This window comes from Canis lupus, chromosome 2, assembly GCF_011100685.1.
Source record: "Canis lupus familiaris isolate Mischka breed German Shepherd chromosome 2, alternate assembly UU_Cfam_GSD_1.0, whole genome shotgun sequence".
Lineage (NCBI taxonomy): Eukaryota > Metazoa > Chordata > Mammalia > Carnivora > Canidae > Canis > Canis lupus.
In genome coordinates, this window is record NC_049223.1 from 71,850,687 (window position 1) to 71,878,297 (window position 27,611).

The following is a 27,611-nucleotide window of genomic DNA, read 5'->3' on the forward strand; positions in this document are numbered from 1 at the left end:
TAAGTGAATGGTTGAGTAATTAAGCCTGAGTGAAGAACAAACTAATAAATTGCAGACCTCTTCAACCATTTCCTTTCCCATGGTTCTGCCTTAACTCTGCCTCTCTTTCTCACTCCCTGCCCTGGTGCAGGCCCACCAGCCTCCTAATAGACCACCCTATCTCCAGTCTTGGCCTCCCCTGGCCTGTCCTTGTTCCTTCACTCAGCCAGTGAGATCATCTCAAAACCTGGAGGTGACCACATAACTCCTCTGCTCCAAAATATTCAGTGGCTCTCCAGGGCCAAGGGGGAAAAAAATCAAATTCTTAGCATGACATCCAGATAGGACACTGTCAACCCCTTGTAGGTACCTCTCTTACCATCTTTCTTTTGGGGCACACTTCCTCTTCCTGAGGCACTCTTCAAAGTTCAAAGTTGCAAATATTTTTGAGAAAAGTGAATATAAGCCCCTTTTACCTCTGTTGGTTTGATAAGACAACATCAAAGTGCTAAGTATTTAAGGAGGTAGCAGTACTGACAAGGCTGAGGGGATGGGCATAAAGGAACACGGAAGGACAATGCTTGTGGTTAAGCATTAGGCTCAGGAGTCACATAGGGCTGGGTTCAATGCTGGCTCCTCTTTTTACTAGCTTTGGTCAGGCACAGCAGTGCACCACTAAGTTTACAAGAGCAAGGAGGTATTCATCCAGAGGTCAGCCAGGCAGGCTGGCTGTGGGGCTGCCAGAGACCCCTGGCCAGACACCTCTGCAAGAGTGACTAACTACCTTGTTTGACTGGGACTGGAAGTGTTCCCAGGACAAAATATTTTTAGTTTTAAAACTGGGAAAGTCTGGGCAAATGGGGACTACTGGTCAACCTGTACCTTTGGCTCCTGTCAGCCTTGAATATTTAATCCAGTGTGCTGTATAAGCATTATTTTGCCCATGAGCCTATGGTATGGAGAAGGCTGGGAAACTCGGTTTCCTCATCTGTAAAATGAGGATGCTAAGAGTGCTTACTTCATTTGGCTGTTGTGAAGATTAAGTGAATAAAGCAGGACCTTTTTTTTTTTTTTTTTAAGAGTTTATTTATTCATGAGAGACACAGAGACAAAGGCAGAGGGAGAAGCAGCCTCCACTCAGGGAGCCCGATGTGGGACTCGATCCCAGGACTCCAGGATCATGACCTGAGCCAAAGGCAGACACTTAACTGCTAAGCCACCCAGGCGTCCCAAAGCAGGACCTTTTGATCCTGCCCTTTGACCCAGCGACATGCCCAGATTCTAAGTCTCTGCCAATCGGATGCCCTCCCCTCAAGATTAAAACAAACAAGCAATGCTATCCACAAATTATCTGCCAGTGTAACAAATGTAAGGTAATAGCACTCCATGTTAAATTGGAAAAATAAACGCAAACTCCTAACCTTAAAAAATAACTATCGTTGGGGCACTAGGTGGATCAGTCGGTTAAGCATCTGCCTTCAGCTCAAGTCATGATCCCAGGGTCCTGGGATAGAGCCCCTTGTTGTATTGGGCTCCCTGCTCAACGGGGAGCCTGCTTTTCCCTCTCCCTTTCCCCCTGCCTCGTTGCTCCCCCCCACTCGTGCTCTCTCTCAATTGAATCAGTAAAATCTTTTAAAAAATTAACTATTGTCATTGCTGAGTGATTACTAAGAGGACTCCAAGAGCAGCAGCCCCCACCCACAGACAACTCTCAAAAGGCTCATGTGTTCTGTTTTCCACCCAGAGGAGGGACGCTGAGTCCATGGCTTGGAGGAAGAAGAAAAAAATCAGACTGTATGGCATTGTGGCATTGGAACATCCTCTCCTGTTGTCAGAAAGCCAAAAGGCTATAAATAGCATTAGCAGCACTGACAGGACAAAGGAACTTACCTTTCACCAGCTAAGATGCGGCAACCGTGGCATCGGTAACAATATGATGATTATTTTATTATTGTTGCTGCCAAGGTTACTGGAAAAGTTAAATCTGTGAAAGGCCATGAGTTCACAATGACAACCCAAATAAGAAAGTCCCAATTAGAAAAAGAGTACAAAAACTGGTTGAAACGCACAAAGAATAGTGCAAGAATAGTGACTATTATAGGGGGATCCCTGGGTGGCTCAGCGGTTTGGTGCCGGCCTTTGGGCACGATCCTGGAGACCCGGGATCGAGTCCCACGTCGGGCTCCCTGCATGGAGCCTACTTCTTCCTCCTCCTGTGTCTCTGCCTCTCTCTCTCTCTCTCTCTGTCTATCATGAATAAATAAATAAAATCTTTAAAAAAAATAGTGACTATTATAGAATATGTTTAACCTTTTTCCTTTTTTTTTTTTTTTTCTCTTTTAAGTAAGCTCTACACCCAACATGGGGCTTGAACTCACAACCCGGAGATCAAGAGCCACATGTCTACTGATTCAGCCAGCCAAGTGCCCTCTAACTTTTTAATCTTAATAAGTAATGTTAACACATATGAGTACTTTGCTTCTTTTATTAGTTAGATGTCTATTCATGAAGTATACATGTGTACTTGTTCCCACCTGGATAAGGGATGAAACTCACAGGACTGTAAGGAGCCGAATAGTTCAGACAAAGGGAACTGTAGGCAGAATGGGTAAGTAGGTGAGGACAACAAGAGCCAATTAGCTGACCATCCTCAAATCCTGCTAACTCCACAGAACTCACTTCCTCTTCTAAGAAGTGAAGCCTTCAGGTGGTCCTATTAATATAACAAAATAATGTATTAATAGGAATACATGAATTTTCAAAAATGTGAAAGTCCCCATCAGTGCTATCAAACAGGACAGTGAGTTATATAATGCTGCCCAAGTTAGATGGACAACCCATGATTTTGAGGAAAGACATAAAGTTACAAAAAAAACTAAAACCTATGTGGAGGTATGACTTGAAAAGTCTTAGAGACGTAACAAAAAGAAGATCATGCATGGCCTGTGCTGACAGCCTTCTGGCACTGGCACAAGCAAGTCTTGAGTCCTGACCAAGAACTGATTGATTAAAGACCCAGATCCAATAACTTCAACTGGACTAAGATGACATTTCTTTTTCTTTTCAGTCTGATGGGATTTTTGAAAGCCCAGAGAGGAATAAAAATAGTCTCTTATAGAAACTCTAAGAGGATAACAAAATAAATAAAGCAGTGATCCAAGGAAGCAAGGGGGGGGGGGCAGCGGGAGGATCCAGATTCTGTGGGACCTAAGGCTTATACAATTTGTATGCCCCAGGGTACCTGGCTGGTTCAGGTAAACCATACAACTCTTGATCTCAGATCTTGAGTCTGAGACACATGCTGAGTGTAGGGATTACTTAAAAAAAAAAAAAAAAAGTTAAAAAATAAAATACAATTTGTGTATTTTATGTATGTAAGAAAAAGAATGCTAAAGTATGAAAGTAAATATGTATCCAGACAAAAGAAGGGGCCCTGGAAGAGAGTGAGGACTAGGAGTTCTGAAGCTTAAACAACATTAGCCTCACAAGAAAACATCATTTTTTTAATATTTTGTCTGTTCTTTAAGGGATTTAAAGTACTCAGAAGAATCAGCCATACCAAAACTTTGAGGTTTAAAAATTTAAGGATGTTTAATTGTTTTCTTAAGATTGTATTTATTTATTCATGAGAGACACAGAGAGAGAGAGGCAGAGACACAGGCAGAGGGAGAAGCAGGCTCCCTGCAGGGAGCTGGACGTGGGAGTGGACTCGATCCTGGGACTCCAGGATCAAGCCCTGGGCTGAAGGCAGGCACTAAACCGCTGAGCCACCCAGGGATCCCAGGATGTTTAATTAATTTTGTAAACAATGTTTAAATATTCCAAAGATTGATTTCAAGTTTTATTAGCTGTAAGACTTGAATAGATAGAGCATGAAATAGTTGTGGGTGCTCTGCCACATAAAAAGGCCTCTCTGATACTGAAATAATTCTGTAGGGGGCACCTGGCTGGGTCAGTCGATAGAGCACGAACCTCTTGATCTTGGAGTTGTGGGTTCAAGTCTCATGTTGGAGGTAGAGATAAGTTAAAAATAAATCCTTAAAAAATTCTATCGGGGCAGCCCGGGTGGCTCAGCAGTTTAGTGCCACCTTCAGTCCAGGGCGTGATCCTGGAGACTCGGGATCGAGTCCTACACTGGGCTCCCTGCATGGAACCTGCTTCCCCCTCTGCCTCTGTCTCTGCCTCTCTCTGTGTGTCTCTCATGAATAAATAAATAAAATCTTTTAAAAAATTCTATCAGTATTATCCAATTCATACTGATTATTACTGGTAGAAGTAATCAGTACAATATAAAACTGAAAGTGGCTACTGTACCCAATAAAATTGTCTTACACACACACACACAATTAGAAAATCACATGTAGGGCAACCCCGGTGGCGCAGCGGTTTAGCGCCGCCTGCAGCCCAGGGCGTGATCCTGGAGACCCTGGATCGAGTCCCACGTCAGGCTCTCTGCATGGAGTCTGCTTCTCCCTCTGCCTGTGTCTCTGCCTCTCTCTCTGTGTGTGTCTCTATGAATAAATAAATAAAATCTTAAAAAAACAAATAAATAAAATCTTAAAAAAAGAAAATCAAATGTATATAATATTGAAAGCTTCAAAAAGTCCCCTGGATCAAACTGTACTTGATAGAAATAATGAGCACCCATAAAACTACAGTGGCAGATGTGAAATACCAGTAACATTTGTACGGATCAAATTTGAATGATGAATTAAGCACTCCTTAGAAAATTTGCCCATGGGTGCTCGGGTGGTTCCATGGTTGAGTGTCAGCCTTCAGCTCAGGGCATGATTCTGGAGTCTTAGGATCCAGTCCCGCAACAGGCTCCCTGAAGAGAGCCTGCTTCTCCCTCTGCCTATGTCTCTACCTCTCTCTGTGTCTCTCATGAATAAATAAATAAAAATCTTTTTAAAAATTGTCCAGGAAAGAATTGACTCACATAAAAATGACTTAGTAAAATTAAAAATGAAAAAAATTAGAAGTGAGTAAATCTCATTGTAGAGAAAATTAAACAGGAAATTAATTAATCTTATTTCGATGTTTTGCATTGTGAAGTATTTTAATTAAGACATTTTCATTTCATTTATATTCTTTGGTGGGTTTTTTTTTCTCTCTCTTTGAAAACTTTTTATTATTATTAAAACTTCAAACAATACATAGGACTACCAGCACTCTCATCCTGGATACCAGATAGCTTCAGCCTTGGCAAGCCTATATAAGAAAATACTTGTTACACATCCTTTTTAACTCCTAGGGGAATCTTTAGCAGGGAACAGAGAAGAAGCTCTAACTCTGAAAGTGGGGTCACAGGTAAAAGATCTCCCCACCATCTATCCCACAAATACGGTGATATAAATCTCTATGGAAAAGAAAGGTCAATGTGGGCTGCAGGTTCTTGCCCCCTCTCCTTAATTTTGGTCACACTCTTTATACAAGCCCTGCCATAATTTCCTTCATTCTTAAATGTATGATTGTCTCAGCTGAATTTATAACTAATCGAACCCCAAATGAACCCAATTACCCCGAGCAAATCCACATCTTAGATTTCCCAGAATCCTCTTAATTTCAAACATTTTATCCTATATATCATAAATATGCTCTTATTTGTTACACTGTGTAAATTTCAGTCACCTTACCCTGAATATAACAACGTCCTCATGTTTGCCTCAGGTTTCTGTCCTTGGCTGTATCTCGATTTGGAGGTTTACAGAATTTCCATAGGTAAGGGGTGGCAGGCAGGCTATGTCTGGCCCACAGATACCTTTTCTCTGGCCCACATGGTGTTTTTAAATTTTTAAATTTACCCGCACTTAAAATTCAGAACTTTTTAGACAAAAATCAAAATTTCTGGCGTCTGCTAAAAATATAGATAGATGACACCACTGAGACCATATTCCTTGTCAGTTGCTATTCGTCCTTATTTTGTGTGGTTATTTTTGTCACTGTGGAGGAAAAAAAAGTAAAAAAATAAATAAATAAAATCCCCTCTATTATCCAACCTACTACATTTACAGTTTTCCTGCCTGACTCACATGTCAACTTGAGTTTGTGCCCCAATTCTAGAATGTTCAGGAAGGTACAGCGACTACACTGGTGGATGCAATCAGACCACTTAGCATCTCGTTGCCTCGGCTGCCTCCTTTGTTAAAACCGAGACCGTAGCGGCATCCACTTCACTGGATTGAGTTGCTAAATGTGAAGTATTTAAGACAGTGGCTGCAGTTTTAGAAAAATAAAATGGCCCAGAAACCCAGGGACCGTACCTATCTCATTCACTGTTGAATCCCACTGACCAGCACATAACTTGGAACAAAAGAGGCAGCAATACATACTTTTTACCAAAATAAGTGAGGCATGAGGGAGCCTAACAATCTAGCGAAGGAGCTGACCGACGTGCTCTCTCTACAGGAGGGACAGAACACTGCTACGTGAAGGATGGTTTAAACAATCGGGGAGGCAGAGGGGACAGGAGGTGGGCAGGGGCGTCCTGGGGGAGAGGTGTATGTTACTGCAGCCTCGCCGGGGAAAATCAGGACGAGGGAATGCCAACAAACGAAGACAACCTGGCTTTTTGTTTTGTTCTGTTTTGGTTTTTTGCTAATGAACTAGCAATCCCACCACGTGCCTCGCAGACAGCGTGGCGAGGTCACCGAGTGCGCAAGCGCCGCACGATGACGAGGCGGAGTCGCCGAAGCAAGAATTTTGCGGGGCGGGGTGCTGTGTTGATTAAGGCGTCATCTGATTGGTGACAGTTTGGCGGGAAAAGGAAGACGCCGAACAAAGGAAGTGACGTAAAGTGTCGTTCACGGGGGGGAGGGGGGATTATACGGCCGGAGATTCGTAATTGTCATTTTGATTGGTTGTTACTTTGAGAAACGGCCCTATCAGCCTCTCGCCGCTCCTTGCTTCCGCTTACGCAACTTGTTTTGCCCTTAGTAAAAATGGCCGTAGAGGTTTCCGGCCCCATCGGAAACAGAGTGCGCGTTTTCTTGAGACAGGAAAAAGCGTAGAGTTCGTGAGCATTGATTGGCTGAAGCCAGAAGCGTCCTGGACGCTGATTGGCTCCGTCGTTCGCGGGAAGGAGTTTGTGGCACCAGCGGGAAGTGCGCTTAGCACTGCGGCCGCAACAGGGTTCTGAGGAGTCCGGCGAGCCCACCTGACGGGAGTGTCGCGGACCTCTTTCCTGAGGGAATAGTGACCAAGATGTGGTTCGGTAAGCATGAGAGTCGCGAGGAGGATAGAGCGAGAGGGCGGGGGTCGGAGAGAGGCGCGCGGCGGTGGGAGTGGAGGAGGCACAGGGTGGCGAAGGGGCGGGGGGCCGGGGCACGGCGGTGGGACAGGTTAGCGCGGTGCTGGGGGTGCTTGGCGGTGGGGGGAGTCTGAGGGGGCCTGGTGTTGTCGAGAGGCTCGGGAAGCAGCGCGGGCACTAATACTGCCGTTTCAAACCAGGCGGATCTGAGAGCTACGGCAACTCCGCCTTTAGCGGAGCCGGCGGCTACACGCAGTCCCCGGGGGGCTTTGGATCGCCGACACCTTCGCAGGCTGAAAAGAAATCAGTAGGTTGAAAGAGTATTTCGTTTTCTTTCTTTCTGTCTTGAAGCTCCTAACACCCCTGGGAGAAACTTGATGCGGCGAAAGATTCCAAACCTGAACTGGTTGGATAATTAGCAATTCTTGCCTTACCGAATCTTAGAATTAAGTGCTGGAAGTTTTTGAAAAAATAAACTTTCTCCTACATTCACTTCCACTGTTGAATCGGCTTTATTTTGAAATTTACCAATGTAGCTAATGAATCAGTCTTGTGGAAAAACTGGACTTGTATTAGCCTACTTTGCATTCTTCATGTAATCGATTTTTTTTTTTTTTTTAAAGCAAAGCGGTAGAAGTATTAAGCAGAAACACGGAGAAAGCTCTCAGAAGTGAGAGGGGTCCCGACAGGGTTGCCCTAATTTTTTTTTTTTTTAATTAAACGTAATGAAGTGATAAAAAGCTGTGGAAAGAGCATGTTCTTGGATAGATCTATGTGCTACCATTGCTCCAACACTATTTACAGGGTTTTATTGGACAGATTTCTTAACATTGGGAATCAGATGGGATTGCTACTAAATGGGATTAATAATACATACCTTACAGGTTGTTGTGAGACTTAATATTCTAGTTTATGGTATATATAAAGTGCCTGCCCTGTAGTCACTTTGAATAAATGGTCCCAGATTTCTTTTTTCTTTTTTTTTTTTTAAGTTTTTATTTAAGGAATTTCTACACCCAACGTGGGACTCAAACTCAGTGATAGAGGCCATAGATTGAGTCACATTCTTTTCTGACTGAGCCAGCCAGGCACCCCTGATCCCACATATTTTAGTTAAAAAGAACACAAGTGTTGGACCCAGAATACATAGTGTCCAGAATCACCTTCTCACTGGCAGTATCTTTAGTGGCACAACTTGAACCTTGTGACCCTTGGTATTTCTCATCTGATACTGGTACTAGTACTACTTAAATCACAGGGTGGTTCTGAGAATTAATAAATAAGGTAATGTATGGGGAAACAATCTGTAAAAAGATGTCCAGATTCTTGTTATTTACCCTTTCAGAAATGAGTTTACATTTCACAACTACTGTTGATTTCATCCTTTAAATGCAAGGTTGATTTGGCTACTCTGTTAGGTGTCCTTCAGATGTGGTGTTAAGATTCAGTATTAGCAGGTTCTATGGTTTTTATACAGATTGAAAAGCTTTTACCTAAACCGTTAATTCAGGAGTGTATGTCGGTGGGAAAGAATTCATTGATAATTCCCATACATTTGGGCGTTGCTTTATATTTTTCATACAATTTCATATAATCATTCCATAAGGTATTGTTTACTTCCTTATACAACAGAGGCTCTGGGAGATGGAGGGACTGCCTAAGCTTCTATAGCTAGTAAGTAAGTGGGACTAGATAGTACACACGGGACACAAATCCAAAATCTGGTGAGCAGCTTCTCTATTGCAGTTTTCTTTTTCCCAGGAAGACCAGAGGGGACTCTCGTACTCTTTGTCTTCCCTAAGGTTGTGAAGGAGAAAGCAAAAATTAGACCATTGGTTTTCATCTTTCTAAGCTTGACTGTTTTCTTCATTCTAGTTGATAGAATTTTTCTCTCAGATCCCTAACTTGGATTGTGTATTAAGACAGCTTTTCAGAGAGTGATGATGGTTATAAGCTGGAAATTCAAACCAAGGGATCCCTGGGTGGCGCAGCAGTTTGGCGCCTGCCTTTGGCCCAGGGCGCGATCCTGGAGACCCAGGATCGAATCCCACATCGGGCTCCCGGTGCATGGAGCCTGCTTCTCCCTCTGCCTGTGTCTCTGCCTCTCTCTCTCTGTGACTATCATAAATAAATAAAAAAAATTTAAAAAAAAAAAAAAAAAAGGAAATTCAAACCAAGATCTTTATGTTTTTAAATCTAGTGCCTTTTCCACAGTAAATTAGATAAACACCCTATCTAATTTCCTATCTACTGTAAACCTGTTACATTTTATTGAACCATGTGAAATTTTCAGTACTGACCACTTTTTACCCATAAAAATGGTGTTTTCATACAGTGCTGTCAGAGTAACCTGTGATTCATAGCTAGAAAATAATTTTTAAGTTAAATATTCTTATCCTGGCACACTCTCTGTGAATCTCTTGGAACAAACCAGGGACTCCTTGCAATCATAATAGGTGCTTGTTAAAAAACAAGTGTCTGTGATTTGAGATAAATTTGAAGGTATAGGTAACACCTCAGGCATTACCCATACGTAATTTTTTTAACTGAGGAATGATAATGTTTGTTGAATACATAATACACGTAGAAATCAGCATTAGTATTTTTATATACATTGTATGTTTTGTTTAGAATTTGAAAGGTGGATGTCCACTGGACAGAATTGGTGGTGGCATGTCCAGGGCTATGGAGCTGGGATTGAACACAGGTCCATAGGACTGTGTGGCACCAAAGCCCATGTTCTTGTTCCTGTTCCCAGTAGTGGTTCTTAGTTTTCTTATGCTGAAAATACAATGAAAATCTCACCTGTGATAGGTGGAAACGGAATATATAGTAGTGAGAGCTAAAACATGACCTCAGCAAATTTTCAGTCTATAAATACCAATATCACATGTAACTTCACTTAAAAAATTCCATAAGGTAAAATTGAAAAGCATTTATTGATTCTTTCGTATCCTTATTAAAAGCTATTGCAGATATAAACAGTGAGGAACACTGACAGAATAATTGCTAACATTTTTTGAGTTCTTATGATGTGCCAGGTATTATTTGAAGTACTACACCATATACTTAATTTTCATCATTTTATCATTCCTAGTTTTACAGATAAGAAAACTAAGATCCAAATGAGTTGAAAAACATGACTATGAGCACACTGCTCCTGAGTGATAGAGCCATAATCTTAACCCTCAAGCCTTTTGTGACTTGTGCTGGTAATTGGCAGGGCTTACGTTATACCATCCTGGCAATGCTCATCATTCAAAATTATGCTTCAGCAGAAGGAAATGTTGCTAGTATCATGGACCTTCAGGACAAAGCTGTAACTGCTAAATCCCTGAGTGCCAAGATTCCATTATGTTCTGTCTTACATGTAGAATAGCTATCAAGTTCTTGGTTTTTGACAGGAAGAACTCTAATCTTTAATCCACCATGCATTGTCTTCCTTGTAGTTATTTCCTAAATGAGTTTATAAGAGTGCATATTTACCCTTAGCCTGTAATGCCTATCCCTTACTGTGTTTTCACTGTCAGTGTTTTCATACTTCAAGGTAGAGCATGAGTGCTACTTCTTGAAAGTGCAAATACGTTTTTCGGGGTCCCATGCTCATTCTATAGTATATCAATACCAGGTTTGTTGTACCTCCATTAGGTAGGAGTGTGTTGAGGGCAAATCATATTACTTTTTTTTTTTATCTTTATGCCATGACACAAGCCCTGGCCAGTGGCAGGTGACAATAAGAGTTTATACTGTTGTTAGGCTGCCTTTTTTTTTTTTTTTAGGCTGCTTTTGAATTGGATTTCAGTGTCCTCATTAGACATTCTTTTGCTCAACACATTGTGTCCTTTCCCTTTAAGATGGCCAGTGTGGCCAAGCCTTTATCCCATTTTCCCCAGACTTCCATCCAATCTTGAGAGCATCTGTCCTTAAGAGAAAGCTATACATCTAACTTTTGTTATATTTTATTACAAGATTTAGAGCAACTCTAAAACTTTGTCTCTGCTAGCCATTTCTCAAACCCTTTCCAAATACCACCTAATGTAATTAGTAGTAGCCAGTTCCAGCTTGCCTTCATCCTAAAACTGAAGTTTGTTTTATTCCAGGGGTGCCTGGGTAGCTCAGAGATGGTTAAGCATCTGCCTTCAGCTCAGGTCATGATCTTGGCGTCCTGGGATGGAGGCCCTTATGGGGCTCCCTGCTCAATGGGGAGTCTGCTTCTCCCTTTGCCCCTCCCCCTGCTCTCTCTGTGTGTATCTGTCTCTCAAATGAATAAATTTTAAAAATCTTTAAAAAAATTTTTTTTTTTCAAAAGCAGGTCAGATCATCCTTCCTTAATGTTGTCCCCACTCTGGCTTGTTTGTTCTAGTGAATCCATAATGCCAAAAAAATTAACCACTGATAAGGAGCTTTGGAGTCAGGCACACCTAGTTTGAATTCAAAAATGTGGTATGTGTTAGCTATATGACCTTGGTTTCCATCTCTGTGAAGCAAGGGTGATGACGTTCATTCTGAAGATTCAGTGTTATGTATGTAGAGTGCTGTGCTTGCTTCAGCAGCACATATACTAAAATTGTAAAGTGCTTGGTACATGAAAGGTGTTAATGGGTGGTAATATTATTTTCTTAATTGAATGTATACATATTTTTTATTTTCAGAGAGCCCGAGCCCAACACATTGTACCCTGTACCATATCTCAGCTGCTTTCTGCCACTCTAGTTGATGAAATGTTCAAAATTGGGAATGTTGAGATTTCACAGGTAAGTAAAATAGGTCATGGAAGAGATACTTCATCATATGAAAAATGAAATAAAAGTTATTTATTTAAAAATACATAAATGTTGTTTTAGTTTCCAGGAAAACCAAACTTTTTTTTCCCTTCTGATCTAGGTCACTATTGTGGGTATAATCAGACACGCAGAGAAGGCCCCAACCAACATTGTATACAAAATAGATGACATGACAGCTGCACCCATGGATGTTCGCCAATGGGTTGACACAGACGTAAGCAGTTATTTCTGAATTAGAGTGGGCTTACTTTGGGACTCTGGAGATGGGGAACTTTTTTAGTCTTTTTAATTTCTTAGTATAAAAATAATTTATAAGCAAGGCATCAAAGGCAGAAACCCTAAAATGAAAAGTTACTACATTTGATTTCATAGAAATTTAAAATGTTCCAAACCCTACTATACTAAAAGCAAAGTTAAAAGGCAAGTGACAGAGACAATAGAATACAAACTGTGAAAACAGGATTTTTTGTTGTTTTGATTTGTTAGAGAAGGAAGGAGTAGTAGGACAGAGGCAGAGGGAGAGAGGATCTGAAGCAGTCTCCACACAGGGTTTGATCTCACAACCCAGCTATCATGACCTGAGCCTAAATCAAGAATCAGACACTTAACCACTGAACCACCCAGGTGGCCCACCATTTTTAATTTATTAATTTAGCATAGAAAAAAAAGAATGACATTGTCCACCTCTGATAAGAGTGGTAGGTAGCACAGTGCCTCTACCACTTAGTAGGTACTTACTAAATATTTGATGAATGATTTGTCATTGTTTGTTTAGGGAAATGGATACCATTCGACCTTGATGGTTTGAGTATAAACTGATAAAACCTACCTCAAAAATTAGCTGGTGAGGGCAGCCCAGGTGGCTCAGCAGTTTAGCGCCGACTTCGGCCCAGGGCATGATCCTGGAGACCCAGGATCGAGTCCCACATCGGACTCCCTTCATGGAGCCTGCTTCTCCCTCTGCCTGTGTGTGTCTGTCTCTCTCTCTCATGAATAAATAAATAAAATCTTTAAAAAAAATTAACTGGTGATCAAAATCATCCATCATAAAAATATTGATCTAGCACTCCACTGCTAGAAGTTTACATTAAGGAAATAATTAAAGATGTATGCTGAGATTCAGTTGTAAGAATGTTGATCATAGCATTGTTTATTATAATAAAAAATTAAACAATCTCAGGGGCACCTGGGTAGCTCAGTTGGTTAAGTGTCAGACTCTTGGTTTAGGCTCAAGTCATGATCTCAGGGTTGTGAGATTGAGCCCCAAATTGGGCTCTGCACTCAGCAGGGAGTTGGCTTCCCTCTCCCTCTCCCTCTCCCCCTTCCTCACTGGCCGTGTGCCCTCCTGCCCCCCCAGATCCTTTTTTATTTATTTGAGAGAGAGAGAGTGTGTGCACAAGCAGGAGGGAGAGGGAGGATCCTGGGATCATGACCTGAGCCAAAGGCAGACGCTTAATCAACTGAGCCACTCATGTGCCCCTTCAAATCTTTAAAAAAAAATTTTTGCCCCTGGGACTTCAGCTCAAGTCATGATCCCAGGGTCCTGGGACTGAGTTCGCATCAGGCTCCCTGCTCAGCAGGGAATCCGCTTCTCCTTCTCCCTCCACCCCTTCCCTACCACTGTGCTGACTCTCCCAAATAAATAGTCTTTTTTTAAAAAATTTTTTTATTTATTTATGATAGTCACAGAGAGAGGCAGAGACACAGGCAGAGGGAGAAGCAGGCTCCATGCACTGGGAGCCCGACATGGGATTCAATCCCGGGTCTCCAGGATCGCGCCCTGGGCCAAAGGCAGGCGCCAAACCGCTGCGCCACCCAGGGATCCCTTTTTTTTTTTAAAGATTATTTATTTATTTAGTCATGAGAAACACACAGAGAGAGAGGCAGAGACACAGGCAGAGGGAGAAGCAGGCTCCATGCAAGGAGCCCGACGCAGGACTCGATCCCATGACCCCAGGATCATGCCCTGGGCCAAAGGCAGGTGCTAAACTGCTGAGCCACCCGGGCTACCCATAAATAGTCTTTAAAAAAATAAAAAATAATTTTCAAAATGCGAGCAATAGAGCACTATTAAACCATGGTATATTCATGATACATAGCTGGTGATAGAGAAATGTATATACTGTCACAAAGTGTTTTTTGATGATATACATAACATAGGAATTTGGAACTGGAAGTTGTCTATAGAAGCCTTTTTATTCTAATGTCTGATTTTTTAAAAACGTAAATTCTAAAAGGCAGGCAAACTAGTTAGTGCCACATGAGGATCCTTTCGTGCTCTTACTATATAATGCTTTCTTCCCATATATAATTTAGCAGTTTTTTTTTTAATTGAGCATTTTAAAAATTTCACTGGCATCCCTAAAACCTTAATGTGATGGGTTTGTATTTATTTTTTAGGATGCCAGCAGTGAAAACACAGTGGTTCCTCCAGAGACGTATGTGAAAGTGGCTGGCCATCTGCGATCTTTTCAGGTAAAGTCAGAAGAAATAATAATTAAAATATATTTACATGAAGCAATTTCTGGAATCATTCCTGAGTTTAGGATACTTAAGATTGAACCAAGTCTTTATGTTAAATGAGAGTTAGATTGAAATTACTTCGTTATTCTCTTCAAAGAGAAATAATGGGTTTTTAGCTTAATATAAAATATAAAACTAACAGGGATGCCTGGCTGAGTCAGAAGTGCATGCAGCTCTTGATCTCCAGGTTGAGTTCTAACCACATATTGGGTATAGAGATTACTTATAAAAAAAATAAAATCTTAAAAAAAACAACAACTACTACTAATGGAATGGTAGAGAAAGAACAGGATCCCTGCCTATAATTGCCATCCGTGGCATCCACTAGGGGTAAAAGGGAGGACACTGGATTCGGAGTTCAGGAGACTATACTCTGCTTGGTTGTATAACCTTGGGCAAGTTATTGAACTCTGAGCTGGTTTTGTTTTTTTGTTTTTGTTTTTGTCCCATTAATGACTATATTAGGGTTAACCTTGAGTTAAAAAATTTAAGTACATAACACATTTTTTCTATATTGACAAAATATAACCAAGACAAGTGCCACAGTGTTTTAACCTGAGGTTGATTTTAATGTGCTTGTCCTTTATTCCCATTTTTCTCTTTATTTTAATAGAACAAGAAAAGCCTTGTAGCCTTTAAGATCATGCCTCTGGAGGATATGAATGAGTTTACCGCACATATTCTGGAAGTTGTCAATGCACACATGATCCTGAGCAAATCTAACAGCCAGGTGAGCAACTTTACTCTCAGAATTTTTCCTCCTCTCTGGAAGAACATAGACATCCACTGTGCTCTGGCTTTGATTGGGGGGGGGGGGGGGGCTTTGATTTTCTTAACGTTTTGAAGGTTGAGCCAGAACAGAGGCCTCACTCAGTCTGCAGAACATTTTCTTCATGAACTTTCCCATGTTATTTTATTCCAAAGGAAGCACTCATGTTTTTTTTCAGAATTACAAGTTCCTCTGACCCCACTTACTTGGAAGGCTGAGGCCTAAGACAATCTTTAAGTGTAGACACATAATTATATAGGCTGAGCACTTGGCTCCAGGATTATATTCAGAGAAAAATCCCAAGTAGGATGGCATTTTACTGCTCTTCTTCTAACCTGTTGGCTAAAACGATGCACCATTATTTTCTCCCTGAAGTTATCTTTCTTGCTTCACATTGAAATTTCTCAGCATTATTTTCTGCTGTGTGAATTCCATTTGTCCAGTCTGTCTATGACCACAGAGGGTTTGTTTATTCTTGTATTAAAATGTCTTTAAAAAAAATAGAATGTCTTTAGATTGGGGTGCCTCTTCTCCCTCTGCCTGTGTCTCTGCCTCTCTCTCTCTCTCTCTGTGACTATCATAAATAAATAATAATTAGATTGGGGTGCCTGGGTGGCTCAGTTGGTAGAGCATGTGACTTGATCTCAGGGTTGTGAGTTCAAGCCCCATATTAGTTGTGGAGCCTACTTTTTAAAAAAAATGTCCTTTGATTATTCTGGTCTCAGGTTGGAAGTTTATTGGTTACAGCGTAGGAGAGGCTGGAGAACTCATGAACCACTAAGGATGCTATTGCATCCTATTCTGTACCAAACAATTTGGTAAGCACTGGGGATACAGAGAGAAATTCATTCCTTCCTTTGAGAGATATTTTTTTTTTTTTTAATTTTTATTTATTTATGATAGTCACAGAGAGAGAGAGAGAGGCAGAGACACAGGCAGAGGGAGAAGCAGGCTCCATGCACCGGGAGCCTGATGTGGGATTCGATCCTGGGTCTCCAGGATCGCGCCCTGGGCCAAAGGCAGGCGCCAAACCGCTGCGCCACCCAGGGATCCCGAGAGATATTTATTGAGCCTGGTATGTACCAATTATTATTCTAGGCCTTTGGTAGGTCTTAACTAAGGAGTGACATGGTCTTGAGTTTTTAAAAAATTCACTTAGGCTGGGCTGATGTATGGAGTATAGATTATGAGGCACTAGAAATAGCAAGATAATTTAGGATTAATAGCAACAGCTGAGATAAAAGGTGGTTGGACTTTGACATATTTTGAAGGTAGAGCTGACAAGACTTCTTGGTGGGTTACATACAGGATATAAAGAGGGAGGGTTCAAAAATGACTTCTGTGTTCAGGGCTTGAGCAACTAAATGAAGCCAGCACATTTGAAGGGTAAAATCCAGAGTTCTTTTGGACTTAGCAAGTATGAGGTGTCAGATATCCAAGTGGAGAACAGAATGGATGGTTGAATGTGTAGAAGTGGGTTCCAATGGAGAGGTTAGGGGTAGAGACCGAACTTTGGGAGTTAAAGCCTTGGATGAGATGAGATAGCTGGGGAGGTAAGAGGTCAGAGAGACCTAAGCTCTGGAACACACTAACCTTTAGAAGTCTGGAGTAGAACAGAAGCCACTAGAAGTCAAAAAAGTCGCCAACTGGCAGGAAGAAACCAGGAAATGTGATTCTGTAGGATATGCTTTAAAAAGTATTTTAGAGGGCAACCTGGGTGGCTCAGCGGTTTAAGGGCCTGCCTTCGGCCCAGGGCGTGATCCTGGAGCCCCGGGATCGAGTCCCACATCGGGCTCCCTGCATGGAGCCTGCTTCTCCCTCTGCCTGTGTCTCTGTCTCTTTTTCTCTCTCTGTCTATCATGAATAAATAAATAAAATCTTTTTAAAAAACCAAACAAACAAATAAATAAATAGTATTTTAGGAAGGAGGGGATGGTGATCAACTGTAGAATGCTGCCTTGAAGTCAGGAAAGGTGATGAGAGAAGTCTGCTATTGGATTTGGAAACCTGGATCTTCAAAAGGGAGGCTTTGATAGAGGATGGGGAAAGTGGGTTAAAAAGAATGGAATTGCATAGAAGGTTTAGGGTATTTATTACCATACTTAATGACATATGTGTATGTATCACATATTTCATAAAAATGATTTCAAAGTGAGAATGTGTAGTTAGGGAGTGGAAACTGGGAATATCGACAGTTATATTGAGGAGTAAACAAAACACCCTGGGGCACTTGGGTGGTTCAGTCAGTTAGGTGTCCGCCTTTGGACCCAGTCATGATCTCAGCATCCTGGGATTGGGCCCATGTAAGGCTCTCTACTTGGCTATGGCTAGGAGTCCACTTATCCCTCTCATTCTCCCTCTGTGCTCTCTCTCAAATAAATAAAAATCTTCAAAGCAAAATCCTGCTATCCTGCAAAGAGTTTGTATTTGAGCTTTGGAGATTCAGATCACTTAATCATAAATGCAGGATAAGTGGCAAGCACAGGGTGCTTTGAAACCTTGACATCAAGAAAGACCCCTTGAGGGATCCCTGGGTGGCTCAGTGGTTGAGCGCCTCCCTTCAGCCGAGGGCGTGATCCTGAAGTCCCAGGATCAAGTCCCACATCAGGCATCAGTCTCCCTGCATGGAGCCTGCCTATCCCTCTGTCTGTGTCTCTACCCCTCTCTGTGTCTCTCATGAATAAATCTTAAAAAAAAAAAAAAAAAAAAAAAAACCCTTGGAGGAGGTGATGCCTAAACCAAGTCCTAAAGGATACATGAGGTGGGGTTACCAGGACATGAGCCACTTTAAGCAGTGTCGGGATAAGAAACAGCATTCAGTTCAGTATTATTGGATCATAAAATGTGAGGCTTCTGTCTAACCAGCAGGCAGTGTGAAGGCATTTAGCTTGAAAACAGGGGACCATGACTGGTGTTTTATTTATTCCAAACAGTAGGCATTTAATGAACATTTATTGAATGAATGCATCTCCTGACTAGATGGGATTTCTCCTAATGAGCTTCCACAGTGTTCTTATATCTGGTATAGGTACTTAACACATATAATGTTGTATCATCCTATTCATTCAGTTCAGTGGATAAAGCATGGAACACATCCTGCACCAGACCAGACACAGTGTGAAGGTGGAGAGGCTGGTGGCAGGAAGTGCCAGGCCAATAGTGTAATGACTGCTGTGAGAGGGAATGGGCCAAATGCTGGAGGAGCTGAGAAGGAAGAACACGGCTGACTTGGTTTGGGGCTTGTCAGAAAGCTCTACAAAGGCAGTGGCAATTAAGTTGGGCTTTGAAGGATGAGAAGTCAGTGTTTCCCAGGCAGATGAGAGGAAGGGCATTCCAGACAGGGAACAACATGTTCGAATCAGAGGCATGTTTATAGTTGGCAAGAAGTCAGGTGCCACTGGGGAGTGAAGTGTGTCAAAAAAGTAACTGTCTGAGGGATGCCTGGGTGGCTCAGTGGTTGAGTGTCTGCCTTTGGCTCACGTCATGATCCCAGGGTCCTGGGATCGAGTCCTGCATCGGGGTTCCCACAGGGAGCCTGCTGTTCCCTCTGCCTGTGTGTCTGCCTCTCTGTGTCTCGTGAATAAATAAATAAAATCTTAAAAAAAAAAAAAAAGAACAGTCAAATAGAGATTTTTGACGTCTAGTTGTGGTAGGTCTCGAATGTGTAGGTTTCTATTATTTTCACAGGCAGGGGGAGCCACCTGAAAGCTTTCCAGCAGAGGAGGGATGTGATCGGAAGCTGAACAGCAAAGGAGGTAGCAAAGGAGGGTTGACCTGAGTCAGAGAGACTAGTGGCTGAGAGGCCACTGGGAGGCCAGGATAAGGAGGGTGGACTTGACCTACGCTGGAGCTTGTGTGATAGGCTGTGGTGACAGATTGTGGGAGGTAAGTGAATGGACTCCCAGACAACTGGAGTCTGTGGGATGGGGTTAGCTTTACTCACTGAGGTGGAATGGAGCAGGGCAAGCAGATTTGGGGACGGTCATAATCTTACTTCAGAGTGTGTGAGAGGGCTAGGTGGATGTATCCAGTCAATGGCTGGGAACAAGAATTTGGCCTAGGAGGAGCTCTGGGATGGAATCCTGGGGGAGCTGTCAGCCTTTTGGGAGATAGGGAGAGAGAAAAGCTGGTAAAAGATACTGAGACAGTACAGTTTGAGAGGTTAAGTGGAGAACCAGAAGAACATGCCTTCAAGAAGCCTATGAAGGGATGGGTACATTCCAAGAGGAATGTGGTCAGTGTGTCTTTCTGAGACTGTTGGGTATGTTGGTTGAAAAGTCATTGGCTGAACACCAATAAAAAAATAAATTTATAAAAATAAAAAAAAAAAAAGAAAATTGAACTAGGAATTCCAAACATAGAAAAAAAGAAAAGTCATTGGGGGGCAGCCCCCGTGGCGTAGTGGTTTAGTGCCGCCTGCAGTCCGGGGTGTGATCCTGGGGACCCGGGTCAGGCTCCCTGCATGGAGCCTGCTTCTCCCTCTACCTGTATCTCTGCCTCTTCTCTCTCTCTGTGTCTCTATGAATAAATAAATAAGTAAAAAATCTTAAAAAAAAAAAAAGTCATTGGTGACTTCATAAGAGGTTGCAGAGGTATATTCAGTAGTGAGCGTCCAAATAGTAGTGGGCTAGAGAGTCATTAAGGAGAAGTGAAATGGAAACAGTGATTATAGTCTGCTGTTCTTAAAAATTTGGTGATAAAAAAAGAATAACAGAGTGATGGGAACCATCTTTTTTTCCTCTCTCTGTCATGCTTCATGTCTAGGTGACAGTAAATACTTGAGAGGGCAGTGAGTGAAATGGGTGAATACAGGGGATCCCTGTGTGGCTCAGTGGTTTAGCACCTGCCTTTGGCCCAGGGCACGATCCTGGAGTCCCGGGATCGAGTTCCACATTGGGCTCCCTGCATGGAGCCTGCTTCTTCCTCCTGTGTCTCTGCCTCTCTCTCCCTCTCTATGTCTATCATGAATGAATGAATGAATGAATGAATCTTTGGAAAAAAAAGAAATGGGTGAATACAGCTTGGTGAGCATCCAGTAATGTATAGAATTATTGAATCCCTATGTTATACACCTGAAACTAATATAACCTTGTGTGTCAACTATACTTCAATAATACAGATTTTTTATTAAATAATTATTTTTAAAGATTTTATTTATTTATTCATGAGAGAGAGGCAGAGACACAGGCAGAGGGAGAAGGTAAAAACAAGCCATAAATAATAAATAAGTGCATGTTTGAATAGTAAAGTACCAAGGATAAATAAAGACTATTATAGCAAATCTCCAGGTAATTTTCTTCTCGATGCTAGTTTTCCTCTGGTTCCCCTCAGCAAAAATAAGGAGCTAAGAGGTACCTTTCTCTCTGTTTGATATTCTGTGCTTCAAAGAGTCACTTTATCTTCCCTTGAAATACTTGTTAATGATGACAGTCATCCTTTCCAGTGTAAGCAATTGTTATTGGGAGAATGGCTTAAATTATTTTTGTGAGCTGCTTAATCAACAGGCTATCTAACAATAACAAGGACTGTGTTTAAATTGGTAAATTTTCTAACACTGTGAACTTCTTTCTTAATTCAGCCCCCAGCAGGGAGAGCACCTATCAGCAATCCAGGAATGGGTGAAACAGGAAACTTTGGTGGGATTAGCTCCATCCCAGCAAATGGCCTCACTGTGGCCCAAAACCAGGTAAACACTGTGTGGCTCCAGAAATTCAAGACACAGGCAGTCTTAAATTTGTTACTTCCCTAATGAATCTCTAAGGTTAGGGACCTGAACCATTTCTTTCTTATAAAGGGACTCAGGTTTACATAAAGAAGTTGATTCAGAGTAGTTGCTAAAATCTTTCTCATTTGAATTGAATCTTCAGGTGCTGAATTTGATTAAGGCTTGTCCAAGACCTGAAGGATTAAACTTTCAGGATCTCAAGAACCAGCTTCAACACATGTCTGTAGCCTCAATTAAGTGAGTATTTGGTTTCTAACAACTGGAGCTCTAGAATTGTACCCATTTCAACTCACCAGGGTTTCCTGATAATGAGAAGTGAATTAAAAATAAAAATAGAACTGTCAGCTGCAGTCTCATTGACAGAAGGGAAGTTGTTCAGTCATGGAAACATAAAAAAAGAACTCAAAATGATGGTGCTTCCCGTCACATCACTGATTAACTTGTTCATTTTTTTTTTTTTTTAATTTATTTATGATAGTCACAGAGAGAGAGAGAGACAGAGACACAGGCAGAGGGAGAAGCAGGCTCCATGCACCGGGAGCCCGATGTGGGATTCGATCCCAGGTCTCCAGGATCGTGCCCTGGGCCAAAGGCAGGCGCCAAACCGCTGTGCCACCCAGGGATCCCTAACTTGTTCATTTAACAAACAGTGATTCCCATTATGGGCAAGGGATATAATTTTGTCAAAGTTGACCAGATAAAATTTGACCTGGAGGAGTGAGATCTTCAGCTCCTGGTCCTCACATGTATTGTCCCATTGGTGTTACTGTTTCCACTGTGGAGATGTGCATTTGACTGTCTGAACCTGAAACCATAGAGCGTCCTTCCAACATCTTTTGTTTCCATGTTAGACAAGCAGCTTCCTGATCCTGATGAAAGAATCAAACAAGCAGAGTATTTTGGTGCATTTTGTTAGTGTAAATCACTTGATATTCTAGGTTTACACAGAAAAGAAAGGCTTGGGTCTAATTTCATTTCCTGTTTTATAAAATGAAGATATTAATTCATATCTCAGAGTTCCAGTGATGATGAGGTACAGAAACACTGTCATGTAGTAGTTGCTCTGTAAATTATTGCTGTTATTAAATAGGCAGTTAATACTATTAATATTATTAAACATGTTACAGATACTGATCCTGAGAGCCTTAAAGGGTATGAAGGTGTTCTATTGTTTCTGCAAAAGGTCTTTCCTTTATGTCCTTCAACTTCCCAGAGGGTTGGTGGGAGGAGGAACTTTGAAAAATAGGTGTTTATACTAGGAGTTTTATGTGCATGCGGACTATATTCTTAGATCCTTGTTTCAATTTGCATAGATTGGCATTTGAGTTAGGCTCTATTTTCTTGCCTTTATACCATTTGGTAGAGGGGTCCAGGGCAGCTCTGTTAGCTATTGTCTCCATGCATTGTTTCAGTTTTGCAATTTTACTCGCACTTCTCCCCGCAAGAGTCCCCTGTGAGCAAAATCTGTGTTTGGCCATACCCAAAAGACAGTTTCCTTTCTTCTGCATCAGTTTGATAATGAGCCTTTTTTTTTTTCTTTCTTTCTTTCTAGGCAAGCTGTGGATTTTCTTAGCAATGAGGGCCACATCTATTCCACTGTGGATGATGATCATTTTAAATCCACAGATGCAGACTAACTGGATCTAATTGAGTACTCCAGGTATTTTCCAGCTGGACCAGATTTCATAATCTGTTGTCTCCAACTGTGCATATGTTTGGTCAGTTGACGTCTAGGGAGTAGGTTTCATCTAGAAAGGGTCTCATTTAACATCCTTTTGAAACTTAGTGCTCTGGCTTTTTTGTTTTGTTTTGTTTATTTTTTTTTGTTTTTAATTTTTGTTTTTATGAAGCTCAATTTTGGGCAGTTGATGAGAATATAAACCTGGGTGGACTTTCTTAAAGTTACGAATCAGCCATTTACAACATCAGGACTGATGGAAGTGGGAGAGACATACTACCAAGAGAGTTGGGCAGTATTAATTAAAGAATACTCAGGAGTTTCTGCTCCTATAATGTTCCCTGTTGAGAGAAGATGAGCAGAACTAGGGCCTTCAGCAGGGAGCTAGCCAAAAAACCTGCTAACCTCTGCCTGGTTTTGTTCCACCCTTTAGTTGGCTATATGGTATTATTTTCAGAATTGCACTTTCCTTCACCTTGTCATGACTGCTGCCGAAAGTGTGTTTTTATGAACATGAAGTTCTAGAGTCGTGACCTCATGAGAGGAGAGGGGAGAAAGAAATATTTCGATTTCAATACAAAATCCATATGTTTAATAAAAGTTCTATTGCAGAATCTGTGGAAATGTTTTTTTTTTTATTCCTAAGATGGTATAATTAATACTTTTATAATCTGAGATGTGTAGCATAGCTTGACTTGGGTTTGATATCTTGGCTTTCCCATATTTAGTTAGGATCTTGGGTAGACTACGTCAGTTCTAAAGGCCTCCCATTTCCTTATTTATGAAGAGAACTGTGTCATTTCCTCATAGGTGTGTCGTGAAGATTGAGCAAAATAAGGTTTGTAAAGCATCTACCATTGCCATTAGTAGAGGTTATAAAGTGAACCTTAATCTTGACTCTAGCAATATATGGTCACGTAACTGAATTGAATATCTATTATTTAACCTCGAGATGAGACTATCTAAAGGCCTGCAGCCTTTGGTGAGCTTAATCAGTTCTATTTCTTACAAGAGAGCAAACTAGCTCAAAGATGTTTTTGACAACTCCAGAATGTAAGGTACATCTTGAATAAAAGAACTAATTCTGAGGTAAGTTAATGAGATGTAACATGCAAATAAAAATTCTATAATTGCTCTAACCTGTTTCAAAATGAAACCTACTAGCAGCCATGTGGAAAATGCCCACCATCCAGTTTCTAAAAGTGAACAACAGTCTGGTGGTTGTTTCTGTACCCGAAGAACAGTTCCTATCTAGGGAGCTATACTGATGCTTAAGAAGTCAGTCAGCCAGCCAATATGTTTACCTACAGGTTTGTCCATCCTTGATTATATCCTGAAAGAAAAGGTACTGGCTAAAAACAGGTTAAAAAAAATCATACATTTTGGGGGTGTCTGGGTGGTATAGTTGGTTAAGTGTCCAAATCTTGGTTTCGGCTCAGGTCAAGATCTAGGGGTTGTGAGATTGAGCCCCACATTGGGCTCTATGCTCAGATCTGAGTCTGCTTGGATTTTTCTCTCCCTCTTTTTTTTTTTTTTTTTTTTTTTTTTTAAGATTTTATTTATTCATGAGAAACACACAGAGGCAGAGACATAGGCAGAGAGAGAAGCAGGCTCCCTATAGGAGCCTGCTTTGGGACTCAATTCCATAACTGAGATCACACTCTGCTCTGAGCCCAAGGTAGACGCTCAACTGCCAAGCCACCCAGGCGTCCCTCTCCCTTTCCTTCTGCTCCTCCCCACTGTGCATGCTTGCTCTCTTGATATAAATAAATATTTTTTTAAAAAAATCATCCATGAATTTGAATTTTGAATGCATAGGATACTTTTATGAGTGGTTGACATCTAGTTATCTAGCACTCTCAAATGGGCAAGGCAGTAGAGTAATTCTGGATAGAAGTCTTTTGATTTTGAATTTGATGATTCAGCAGTTACAAACTATTTAATAATTCAACACGTATTTGTTGAGTACCTACCATGTTGGCCCATTGGTCAAGCACTAGGAATACAAAGCAAAGTAAGTAATATCATTGGATTTGCTGGTTCCACATTCCCAGTAGCACAGAGTGGCTGCTTAGCAGTGCTGTATTCCCTGCCATCTTGGCATTTACGTAGCCTTGCATAAGATGTGTAATTTCTGAGCACCACGGAGGCCTGTAGGGCTGAGCACAGCCAGGCCCTCCTCAGCAGAATGAAACGCCAGCCTTCTAGAGCCTTTACCCTGCTTGAGCAGGAGGCTCCTGCATTTATCACAGCCAAGCAATGATTCCAGCTTGTTCTCAGGAGAGTCTTTCTCTAGGTATACTGATGGGAAATTAGGTGCCTTGGGAAATAGTATTTATCAGGTTTAACTATAAAAGGGCCAATAAGAAATAGTGTCTGATGTATATGAATAAATTTTGGGGCAGCCCGCGTGGCTCAGCGGGTTAGTATGCAAAATGCCAATAATTTTCACTTTCAGTCTGCATTTAATTGTGGCATCAAACTGAGCAAGCTCACAAAAGGGGGGCAGAGAGGGCTACCAGCTACTACAGAAGGGGATTTCTAGTGGCCAAATGCTGCAAGAAGAAAGCAAGCTAGGACAACTAGGCTTAAAAGGAAAACATGTCGGCAGCCCGGGTGGCTCAGCAGTTTGACGCCTGCCTTCAGCCCGGGGTGTAATCCCTGAGACCTGGGATCGAGTCCCATGTCGGGCTCCCTGCATGGAGCCTGTTTCTTCCTCTGCCTGTGTCTCTGCCTCTCTCTCTCTGTCTTTCATGAATAGATAAATAAAATCTTAAAAAAATAAAAGGAAAACATGTTTGAAAACCACAACTGTAAATGTTTTATCAGAGCAATTGGGGTTGGCAGGGAACAAAAGCAGACAATGCCCGTGGGGTGCTTTTGTCTTAACTCTGGAATAAGCTACTGGGTGGTGGGGAGGGTGTTATAGTGGGGCTAGGGGCTCCCCCTGAACAGTGGTCTCCAAAGTGAACACAAACTTCTGGGAATACACAAGATGTATACTGGGAGAAAAGAATTGCTCATCCCTTCATATTTATTTTTCATATCTTTTCTCATTTCTATTTTGAATAATATAGAGAACGTGCTAACAGTAACAGATGTAAATAACTGCTAAGTAAATGAACATAAACTGGAGATACATACTCAAAAATGGATCGAGTTCTGAATTTCCCTCAACCGTGTTTTATTTTTTTTTTATTTTTATTTTTTAAATTTTTATTTATTTATGTTAGTCACACAGAGAGAGAGAGAGAGGCAGAGACACAGGCAGAGGGAGAAGCAGGCTCCATGCACCGGGAGCCCGATGTGGGATTCGATCCCGGGTCTCCAGAATCGCGCCCTGGGCCAAAGGCAGGCGCTAAACCACTGCACCACCCAGGGATCCCCCTCTTAAAGCTTTTTTTCTTTAAAAAGACTTTTTTTTTTTTTAAAAGATTTTATTTATTTATTCATGAGAGAGACATAGACAGGGGGAGAAGCAGGCTCCTCACAGGGAGCCTGACGCGGGACTCGATCCCCAGACTTGGGATCACACTCTGAGCCGAAGGCTCAACTGCTGAGCCACCCAGGCGTCCCGGAACTTTTTTTAAAAAGATTTTATTTATTTACTTATTCATGGGAGATAGAGAGAGGGAGAGAGAGAGAGGCAGGCAGAGGGAGAAGCAGGCTCCATGCAGGAAGCCCAACATGGGACTTGATCCCGGGACTCCAGGACCACACTTTGGGCCGAAGGCAGGCACTAAACCGCTGAGCCATCCAGGGATCTCCCCAAAACTTTATTTTTAAAAAGTAAGTTCTACACCTGAAGTGGGGCCCAAACTTATGACCCCAAGATCAAGTCACATGCTTTACCAACTGAGCCAGACAGATACCTCAACTGCATTATTTTTTTTAAACCATTCAGGGCACCTGGGTGACTGTCAGTTAAGCATCCAGTTCTTGATGTTGGCTCAGGTCATGATCTCGGGATCCTGGGATCTAGCCCTGTGTTGGTCTCCAAGCTCAGTGGGGAGTCGGCTTGAGGATTCCTCTCCCTCTGCTCACGCACATGCACACATGCTCTCTAAAATATATAAAGAACTCTTAAAACAAGGGGCACCTGTGTGGCTCAGTTGGTTAAGCAGCTGCCTTTAGCTCAGGTCATGATGCAGGGGTCCTGGGACCAAGCCCTGCATTTGGCTCCCTGCTTAGTGGGGAGTCTGCTTCTCCCTCTGCCCCCACCCCCACTTGTGTGCTCTCTCTTGCTCTCAAATAAATAAATAAAATCTTAAAACAAAAATCTAAAAAAAGGGGGGGGGGACCAAATTTATTCATTTTCTTTTTTCTTTTTTTTTTTTTAAGATTTTATTTATTTACTCTGAGAGACAGAGAGAGAGAAGCAGAGGCACAGGCAGAGAGAGAAGCAGGCTCCATGCAAGGAGCCCGATATGGGACTCGATCCCGGGTCTCAGGGATCACACCCCGGGCTGAAGGCAGGTGTCAAACCGCTGAGCCACCCAGGCTGCCGACATGTTTTCTTTTTAAGCCTAGTTGTCCTAGCTATGAAATTGGCTTGCTTTCTTCCTGCAGCATTTGGCCACTAGAAATCCCCTTCTGTAGTAGCTGGTAGCCCTCTCTGCCCCCCTTTTGTGAGCTTGCTCAGTTTGATGCCACAATTATTTTTTTTTTTGATGCCACAATTAAATGCAGACTGAAAGTGAAAATTATTGGCATTTTGCATATTGTCTTGGCCCTAGGGATCCCATGCCAAGGAGGAACCTTTTTGCATACTTCCCTTGTTTATTTGTCCCAGAATACGCTTTTCCTCAGTCCTTCCATTCAGTTTAGACTGTCTCTCTGGAGGAAGGCATGGGAACTGACCCAGCAGTTTGGATTAGCTGCTTGGTAGTCACCTGGAGAAATCC

General features: G+C 41.9%; 2 protein-coding genes across 4 annotated transcripts in view; one reads left to right on the plus strand and one right to left on the minus strand.

Annotated features, from left to right (window-relative positions):
• Window positions 1–7,000: 7,000 nt before the first annotated feature.
• Window positions 7,001–23,321, plus strand: RPA2 (replication protein A2). The gene is made up of 9 exons (XM_038531388.1): window positions 7,001–7,192; window positions 7,429–7,535; window positions 11,881–11,982; window positions 12,113–12,226; window positions 14,413–14,487; window positions 15,149–15,265; window positions 20,883–20,990; window positions 21,172–21,266; window positions 22,582–23,321. The coding sequence occupies exons 1-9, from the start codon at window positions 7,183–7,185 to the stop codon at window positions 22,664–22,666; spliced, it is 813 nt and encodes a 270-aa protein (XP_038387316.1). The 5' UTR covers window positions 7,001–7,182; the 3' UTR covers window positions 22,667–23,321.
• Window positions 8,779–27,611, minus strand: part of THEMIS2 (thymocyte selection associated family member 2) — a 36,649-nt gene continuing 17,816 nt past the window's right edge. The window contains exon 6 of one of the 3 annotated variants that reach the window (XM_038531385.1): window positions 8,779–9,025. In XM_038531385.1, the coding sequence (XP_038387313.1) occupies window positions 8,886–9,025 (140 nt within the window). In that variant the 3' untranslated portion in view covers window positions 8,779–8,885. Of the gene's footprint in view, window positions 9,026–21,568; window positions 21,899–27,611 lie in introns of those variants that run through there. The other 2 variants (XM_038531386.1, XM_038531384.1) reach the window with 2 other exon arrangements.

Bases quoted from the DNA above. Each gene is read 5' to 3' on its own strand.
- RPA2 (XM_038531388.1), top strand. The intron at 12,227-14,412 runs GTAAGCAGTTAT...TTTATTTTTTAG, and splicing joins GCCAATGGGTTGACACAGAC to GATGCCAGCAGTGAAAACAC. The intron at 20,991-21,171 runs GTAAACACTGTG...TTGAATCTTCAG, and splicing joins TCACTGTGGCCCAAAACCAG to GTGCTGAATTTGATTAAGGC.